Source organism: Montipora capricornis, chromosome 3, assembly GCF_036669925.1.
Source record: "Montipora capricornis isolate CH-2021 chromosome 3, ASM3666992v2, whole genome shotgun sequence".
Classification (NCBI taxonomy): domain Eukaryota; kingdom Metazoa; phylum Cnidaria; class Anthozoa; order Scleractinia; family Acroporidae; genus Montipora; species Montipora capricornis.
Window position 1 is genome coordinate 13,861,361 of NC_090885.1, and position 8,963 is coordinate 13,870,323.

At 41.4% G+C, this 8,963-nt stretch overlaps 1 protein-coding gene across 4 annotated transcripts in view; it reads left to right on the top strand.

The window, feature by feature from the left end:
* The window catches only part of LOC138042301 (NACHT domain- and WD repeat-containing protein 1-like), a 24,991-nt gene extending 17,174 nt beyond the window's left edge, over positions 1–7,817 (top strand). For all 4 annotated transcript variants that reach the window (XM_068888151.1, XM_068888154.1, XM_068888152.1 and 1 more), the window contains 8 exons: positions 1–108; positions 1,344–1,568; positions 1,866–2,078; positions 2,518–2,761; positions 3,119–4,150; positions 4,446–5,691; positions 6,479–6,639; positions 6,724–7,817. The exon at positions 1–108 is cut by the window's left edge and continues 201 nt beyond it. In XM_068888151.1, coding sequence (XP_068744252.1) covers positions 1–108; positions 1,344–1,568; positions 1,866–2,078; positions 2,518–2,761; positions 3,119–4,150; positions 4,446–5,691; positions 6,479–6,639; positions 6,724–7,310 — 3,816 coding nt within the window. In that variant the 3' untranslated portion in view covers positions 7,311–7,817. The remainder of the gene's footprint in view (positions 109–1,343; positions 1,569–1,865; positions 2,079–2,517; positions 2,762–3,118; positions 4,151–4,445; positions 5,692–6,478; positions 6,640–6,723) is intronic.
* The last annotated feature ends 1,146 nt before the right edge of the window (positions 7,818–8,963 follow it).

The window sequence follows — 8,963 nt, forward strand, 5'->3', positions numbered from 1 at the left end:
GACCCACTCTATGATGAAGTTGTTGAACACTTACGATTTTGCCAAAACAAATGCAGCACCTTCTACGGACGGAAAGGAATTCTCGACCGATGCAGAGTGTATCTTAAGGTACTCAACCGCAACATATGAAATTCACCCTTTCAAAAGTGAATAATAGTTTGATTAAATTAATTTCAACGCAATGTTCCGGTGGCTACCTGTTAGAGATTCTGCTGAGGTACACATTATAAGAACGGAGTGATTCTTCTGATGTTGGCCAAGACTGAGAGGATGAGGGGTCCGGGAGAGAACACATCCCCATGCCCCATAATAGTTTTTAAAAATCTATTTAAAGCTTCGCGCCATGTGGTTTTGAATTTTAGTGACGTAATCACAACTAACCAATCAGACGTCTTCCTTAAAATAGCCGCGCATCATGACCACGGGCTAAATTTAGATTGCAAAAAAAATTATCATTGGAAGAAGTCCATGTATGGTAAATGTGTTCTCTCTCCTCTTCCTCTCTTGTGGAGGCATCATAAAAAGGGAGGTACAAATACCAAAGTCCAGTGTATCACAGTTTGTTAAGGGTGGAAAACAAGCTAGAAAAAAAAGTTGAAATATTTCATAGCCAAAAATGAACAAGCGACATGATTCTCCCACACGGACAGTTAATGCCATGAAACCTCGTTTACCACTTCAAATCTACCCATACGTTTTACCCAGCCAGTATGTCTTCACGGCGTCAAAATCATATTCACCCAATAGATCCCATACTTTGAGGCCTAACAATTCTTGATTGGTACTGGGGTGAATATTACTGCTAAATCCAGGTATAAGCATGGGATCTGCACGCCTGCTTTTACTTTGCGCCATAAGTCGGTCTGAAAGGATGAAGTGATCCTCGCACGTTCCTGGACAGTTGTCTCTTACAACCACCAGAAAAATTCAGATAGCTTCAACGGGATTCGAAACCCATGACCTCTGCGATGCCGATGCCGGTGCAATGCTCCATATATTGTATACTACATTTATTTATACGACTATACACATTTACTTCATCCATCGAGTCCTGTCACGGAACACATTAGCCCAAAACGTTGACCAGCTCACAACTGAGTGGCTTCATAGCTCAGTTGGTTGAGCACTGCAGCGGCATCGTAGAGGTCAAGGGTTCGAATCCTGTTGAGTCCGCCTGAATTTTCAGGTCTCTGTAAGAGACAATTTCTTAATTAAAATTGTCAAGTTACGTGCAGTGCGAGGATCAGTTTGACTTTTTACCCGCACTTCGAGTACTGAAAAACAGTTATTTCCTTCAAAAGCTAGTCTGGAAAAGTAACTTGCAACGGCGTTGTGTGTTTCAGGATGATAGACGTGATGCGTTCGTCGTTTACGGTCAATCGGGCTGTGGCAAGACATCTGTGATGTCCATGGTCGCAAAAGAGGCATGGAATATCTCCAGTCAATCAAACGTCGTCATTAGATACATTGGCACCACACCGAACTCTTCACAAATTCGTCTTCTGCTGCATAGTGTCTGTGAACAAATCTGCAACATTTATGGGCGAGATCCTCGCACAATCAGAGAGGTTTGTAGAGATCAGCGTATTGGTAGTCAGAGGTTTCCCCCATAGGACCGGCGGGGACGTAGCATCAGAGGAGAAATCCCGATTTCTAATATGAGAGTCGATAAACCTAGATTTACACGTTTTTTAAGACGTTGTTTTGTCCACTTACGTGTATTTAATAATATTATCAGGATTCGGTAATTGAAATTGCCCGCACCGTGACCAATTTTATGTCCTATAAATGCAACGGAAGAGGATCATCAAGTCGGTTCATCATTATTTTACTCGCTTGGCTGATTCCAGTTGCTTCCTCAACAGGAAATCAAAGAGCTTCAAGAGGATTTTGCAAGTTGTCTTCAGATGGCAACAGCTGAAAAACCACTCTTCATATTCTTGGATTCGCTGGATCAGTTTGGGCTTGAGGATAACGCCAGACAGCTTATTTGGTTTCCTTTAGTTCTTCCAGACCATGTAAAGCTTATCGTCTCCACTTTGCCTGACGATGAATACGAGTGCTTCCCAATACTACAGGTAAGATAAACATACATGACTTAAATGATTTTTTTTAGAATATACGAACTCATATGATTCAACATGAAAGCTTAAAGGGATTCGATTCCTGATCAAGCCTAGATTTTCTCAGTCTTTCTTGCAACTGCTTAAGCTGTTTTTCGAACTGCGATGATCTTTCTAACTATCATTTCATGAGCGAAACACCAAGTAAGAAAATTTAACTGCGAAAGATTAAATCTTACATAATAAAAATCCTATTTGTGTAAAATTCCTGGTGTAATATAACTTATAAACATTCGTAACAGCAGCTTAAACAGTTTAAACCCTCTAGATTGCTCATTGCCTTGGGCCTTTGTCGTAGTTATTCTCCTACGGGACGAAGAATGTCAACGATTTTTGTCCAGGATTGCAGAATGACCTTTGTACCTTCAAAGCCTTCTTTCATCTTTCTTTGCAGTCTTTGCTTGGTGAAGACAACTTTGTGGAGGTTCCGAAATTGCCCGAGAAGGATGCCTTTCAGATTTTAAGAAACTGGTTGAGCGTTGCTGGGAGAACTCTTTCACCATCGCAGGAATCCATTGTCACCGAAGCACTTCAAAAGTGCTCTCTACCGATCTTTATTCGGGTGGCATTTGACGAGGCACTAAGATGGAAGTCATATTCTTTACCCAGTGAAACTGTGCTTCAAGACACAGTCCGAGGTTAGGCATATATAGATACTATGAAAATATCTCAGTTAAAACTAGAAATATGACGTTAAATAACGCATCTTTATTGGAGAAAGAGTCTACCCATCAGTCAGAAAACTTTCATTTCCTTGGTAAATCGGATGTTGAATGCTTACTCAGTCCACTAATCGATGGCAGCTTTTAATCTCCATTCCTTTCAAGGGAAATAGTAGCCTGTCATCAAGCTCTCCAAAGCGAGGCGAGGCGGGGAGAGGACTACGTCAAATAGTTCCAAGCCCAACACTGAAATTAATTTCAACCTTTCCTACTCAGTTATCCTAATGGCTATCATGGCTTTCACAGCACTGATACGCTGTTTTCACGTTTCAGGAGCTGTAAACGCTCTGTTTGAGAGGGTTGAGATACAGCACGGACGATTGTTGGTGCAGCATACACTGGCTTACATCACGGCTTCTAAGAGTGGCCTGACATCCACCGAAATAGAGGACTTGCTCTCTTGTGACGATCAGGTCTTGGATGACGTCTACCAGTATTGGACACCACCAATCAGACGAATCCCTCCATTGCTTGAGGTCCGGATAAAGAATGATTTAGCTGGTTATTTGATTGACAGGGGCGCTGATGGTGCAAGTGTTATCACATGGTATCACAGACAGTTCATTGAAGCTGCTCGAGATCGCTATCTATCGTCGGAAGAGGAAAGGATTCACACCCATCAAGGTTTAAGTGATTACTTCTTGGGCGTTTGGGCCAACGGAAGGAAAAAGCCGTATAAAACAACAAGGGATGAGAATTTAGAGGCTGATCGTTTTGTTCCTAATCAACCTTGGACATTTGATGACGGTAAAAGCAGCAAAAAGCTAAGGAACTTCAACTATCGCAAGATAAGTGAACTGCCTTTCCATTTGGTTTTGTGCAAGGACTTAGAGACGCTGAAGAAGGAAGTTTTGTGCAACTTTTCATTTCTTCTGTCTTGTTTGGAGGCTTACTCTCTACGAGACCTCATGGATGATTTTGATTTCGCCCTCCAAAGAATTTTCGACAAAGACATCCAGCTTGTAAAGGAAACTCTTCAGCTGTCAACATTTGCTCTTCTACAGCATCCGGCCCAGTTATCGTCCCAACTCCTAGGACGAATCCCAACCGGCAATGAATCTGACATCATCAGTTCGTTACTACACCAGGCTCGAAATTCGCGGCTCTCTTCCTTATTACCCAGTACGGTGTGTTTGACCTCACCTGGTGGGCCTTTGATACACTCCATGTCTGGACACCAGTTGCCCATCTCTGCTCTAAGTTCCAGTGCGGATGGTAAACTGATCGCAAGCGCGTCTTTTGACTCGACGTGCACAGTATGGAACGTCTATTCGGGCAGATTAGTGAGAACTTTAGAGGGAGTAGGTAAGTGAGCCAGTTGTTTTTGAGTATCCGATTGACAAACCGACGGACACCATCCTTATAACATCTTTGGTTGTAGTGTGTTTTTGCCTTCATTTCAGTTTGGCGTTCTTTCGTGGATCGAAAATAGTATCAGGCAGTGTTGTTCGTTTTTCTGTAATATTAATAACAAGATTCCGTTGAATTGTAATAATCAGCACACAGACGCCGTGAAGTTTAATTGAAAGTTTCCTCAATATGCATTTTGATTTTTTTTTTTCTCACTTCGAATTCATTTTGATGTACTTGCTTTTTTCAGGTGAAGATGTTTGGTTTGTAGCAATTTCTCCAGATAATTCATTGTTGGTGGTCTCTGGAAGCAGCGCCATTTCAGTGTGGAGGCTTTCAAATGGACAGCGTGTGTTCTCCGTATCACAAGAGCACATGCCTACTGCCGCACCTATTTGTGTGCTTGAGAAAGAAAACACGGCGTTACTGGGAACAATTCAAGACTCGTGCATCAAGTTCTTTGATTTGCAGACGGGACGAATCACCTTAGAGATTACTGACAGCAACTTAGTGACATTCGGTGGAAACTCTTCTCCGTTATGTCTTTGTTCAATGGCAGACCAAACTGTCTTGTACGCGAGCAGAGGCAATCTTGCTTCGGCAGCAGGTTGGGTACGACAGGCAAATTTAAACACTAAAGAAGTGAGGGATGTAGTTCAAGTTAGCGCGGGCCATTTCGTTCACTTTATGGGTGTTACAAAGACGGCCATGCTGCTTTTGGCACTTAGTGAAGGATCACCCAATTCAAGAAGAGGATCCGCCGTGCAAACAACGTTTTTTACACTTGAGCTTTGGGATTTAAAAACAAATATGCTGGTCCGCATCCTAGTCGACCCTTCCAGCAAAGTGCGATGCTATGCATTGTCGATGGACAACTCTAAGGCATTGACCCTAGGAAATCCGAGGTTTTTGGCTAGTGCTAATGTTTTTCAAGCCGAAATAAAGATTTTTGATTTGATTTCTGGAGAGGTCACCCAGTGGATTCTCATGTACCCGAGTAGCATTCATTTAATACAATTCATTGACACCAACCACGTCTTATCTGCATCACGAGACAAAATTGTTCGACTTTGGGATCTGGACAGATGTGTCCCTACATCTGCAAGTGATGAAAGCGAGGAGGAAATTGAGTTGGAAATAGTGGACATGTGTGGATATCGTGCCGTTTGTTGGGAGAAAGATGCATTACGAGTAGTAGACCTTCAAGCAGGCCATTCCTTTCGATTTGTAAATGGTGTGAAACCTCAAATTGCGTTAGTTAATGACAGTGAAGCAATCATTGTGTCGTCAGGAAAGATGCACCTATTCGACATCAACCAGAGCCAAATGATTCGTGAGTTTGAGGGTGACATCTGGGACGAAGGACTGACAAATGCTTTCTTTATCCACGTGAAGCATGAAGTAGTTGCGGTAAATTCTGACCAAAGATCTTTGTCTGTGTATGACATGCGCACTGGCCAGAAAACATCCGAGATGCACTGTGAGCACATTCGAAGGTTAGCTAAATTGATTGCTTATTTCACTTCTTAATTATGTTTTGTATTGATTTCTTCATCCTCAGGGAAGATAGGTGATGTATTATTGTCGACACTGCGCCTCATCAGCTGCAGAAGTGTGCCACTGCCATCATTCACTGTTTCGACTATCATGTCTCGGAGAGTCTCGCCATTTAACATACTTTCATTCGAATTCTATGGGCTTCTTTTAAGCTTGAAACAATGCCGGCAACAATTTATACCTTTCTTTTCTTGGAAAAGGAGGCCCTTGAATAAGTGAACCTTGTTTCCAGTTAGAAATTAATCTTCTTGGAGGCTTTTGATGAAAGAGCAAATTTATATCTAATTATAATAGGTGGAAAAAATGGAGATAAATATCTGAGAATAGCAACCAAAATCTGTTACAATGGTAATTCATTCATAAGGGTTGCTTTTTGATCGTATGCTTCAATGCTTAGTAACTATAACAACGTAAAGTTGTTCATTTTATGTCAATGAAGAGTTGTCCACATTCCGTTTGCTCGATTGGCTTTAGAATACAATGTATGGGTTATTGACCAAGCATAAGGTCCAGATGGCTGGATATTGGCCAAGTTCTTTTTTGCTTGTTTATCTTTTTTTGCGAAGTTTGATCTTACGGGAATAAGCGAGAAATTCCGAGCTACAAGACAGCTCCATCTTGCACCCTCGGGTAGCCAATCACAGCGTGGGATTTGGCTCATCTTGCCCGCTCACGGAGCTGGTCATATAAAAAATAACGTTTCTGACCACAAGTTTTCTTTCCCAGACTTGTGTGTACACCAAATGGAGATATCTGTGTATCCGGGCACAGCGTGATCAATGAAGCGGACTCAGTTAAGTCTCGGTACTATTTCACCGTTTGGGATATGAAAGAAAGGAAGCGCGTCCAGGAAATTGACATAGACAACGCGGAGACAGATTTCAGTGGTAAGTTTCGGCATGGACCATTGACTTAAAAATTTTTGGGGGTTTTCAAAAGCTGCTTCTCATTTTCGATGTTCTTCGTTCTAGAAATGCAGTTGGCTAAAGATGGAAGCCTTTTGTCCGACATAGTTTACGACTTACATACCAGAGTCTACCGCGCTGTTGTCTTTGATGTGAAAACTGGAAACCTCTCGTTTGCATCCAAAACGAAGCACCAAATTCATACATCGGCTATCTTAGCAGAAACCAGAAATTTGCTGCTTGGACTGTTTGATGGAACAATTGAACTCTGTGACATTGACAATGGAGATGGACAATGCCTCCATAGAATAAACCGTGCCCATCTAGGATCAATTCACCGTATATACACTACTGATGATGGCACAGTTGCCATGACAACGGCAGGGGGCCTGGACTCCAAGGATCGGTCGATTCGATTTTGGAGACTGCACAAGGACCACGTCGAGTTATTAACTGTGTTTACTCCGGATGCAAAAGTGTCCTCCATGAATATCTCGAGCGACGGTCACTTTGTTGCTCTGGAGATAACTGATGTTGTTGCCTTTGTTCTTGTAAAAGAAAAAAACCAAACAGAACTGCAATTAAGGTCTTTTAACGGATTTACTTGCTGTTCAGTTGTAGATTTGACAGACTTTAAAATTCTCAACAGATAGTCAGGTGGGTTTGCTCGTTGCTCTTGAAGAAGTGTACAAGGATTGATCAATTCAGTGGCCTTAGGCACTGAGGAGCCTATCAGTGATTATAAGCGTACAACTTCATTGTATTTGTGGAACGGCGTTTATGCAGACCAAGTTATTTTTAGATTATTTTCCCGCGAAAGCAAACCTTTCTAGCTAATCACAATTTGTGCACGAGAAATTATTACCCATATTATCCATGGGATTGAGAATGATAACTCCGGTGCAAGGCAATTCTTATTTAAGAACTCGCCTAAAAATAGCTTGATCTGTGAGAATGTAGTTACGTAGACTTAGTATAGGACTTGTAAGCTCCAGGTTATGGGCTCTTGCCTTAGGAGAGTTAAGAAGGGGGCATTGTAATCTCAGCTATCCGGCCAGTTGTTTAGCTTTTTCTCGCCTCTTTAAAACATTTCCGTCCACTCTCATAGACAGCCTGTATAATACTGAATAAACCATAAAAAGGGTCTGTCTCCACATCAACACGTGGTCTCGGTTCATTAATAAAATAGCGATGCTTATCAAGAAAATGTGTGCAAATGGAAAAGGACGAGTTTGTGTTTTTCGACGCATGCCGCAGTGCCAGCAGGTAACCACCTCGCCTTTGCCATATTACGCTATTCTTACATTTTTTTCTTCCCATGCATCATATTACTTTCTTATCGTTTTCTCTCCATATAATGCAGTATCTTATTCTCCACATGCAACTTTTTGATGACCGAAGGGCGGTTACAAGGTCGTTCGAAACCTTTACCGGTAGTTATTTGAGATGCGCTGGAGTTAGGACTCGTCGTGTCGCCCTTCAACTTGTCGTTTCGTCTTTCAACTCAACAGCAAGTTGAAAGACGACACGACGAATTGAACGGCGACAAGACGAGTTGAAAGATGAAAGGAAGAACGAACGAGTAAAAAAGACGAGATGAGAAGACGAACGGACGACATGGCATGAGGATAGCGCGACGAGATGAACATTTTGTCCACGAGTTGACACCATAGAAACGTACTCAATCATACCTTACAATGCCGTGCAAGTTCTTGAAACCCTTGCAGAAATGTTATCATGACGGAACATTGCAGTAAAAAGAACTTTCCGTTTGCTTGTAAGATTGGCCAATTTCAGAGTCTCTTTCTACGTCATAAAAATTGTCAAATATGAAATAACTGCTGAAATTTCGAGTTTTTTCTCAGCGGTTTCATTTATGATGAATTGTTTAAAACTACGAGGGGCATTTTTGAATTTGGAATTTTATTCGCCACCTGTCAATTTATTTATTTATTTTTTTTGAGAGAGATAAGGACGTACTAAAGTATCCGGAAAATAAAATAAAATAAAATAAAATAATCACGAAACAAAGAAGAGATGACAAGAACTTTAAATTATAATAACGGTACGCGCCACATCAAAACGTTTGTCTGTAATAAATGACACTATGGAGCGCTTAAAGTGGTACTACGACCAAAAAAACAATTCCTATTTTTCTTTGGATTTCAAAACTATGTTAACTAAACACTAACTGACCCAAGTTTTAAGTTCTGATTTTAAAAAGACACCTGTTTATTTTAACTGGAATTTTCTTATTATTGGTCCGCCATTACTAACTTTAAAATCTTGAGAGGGCTGGGTCGAGG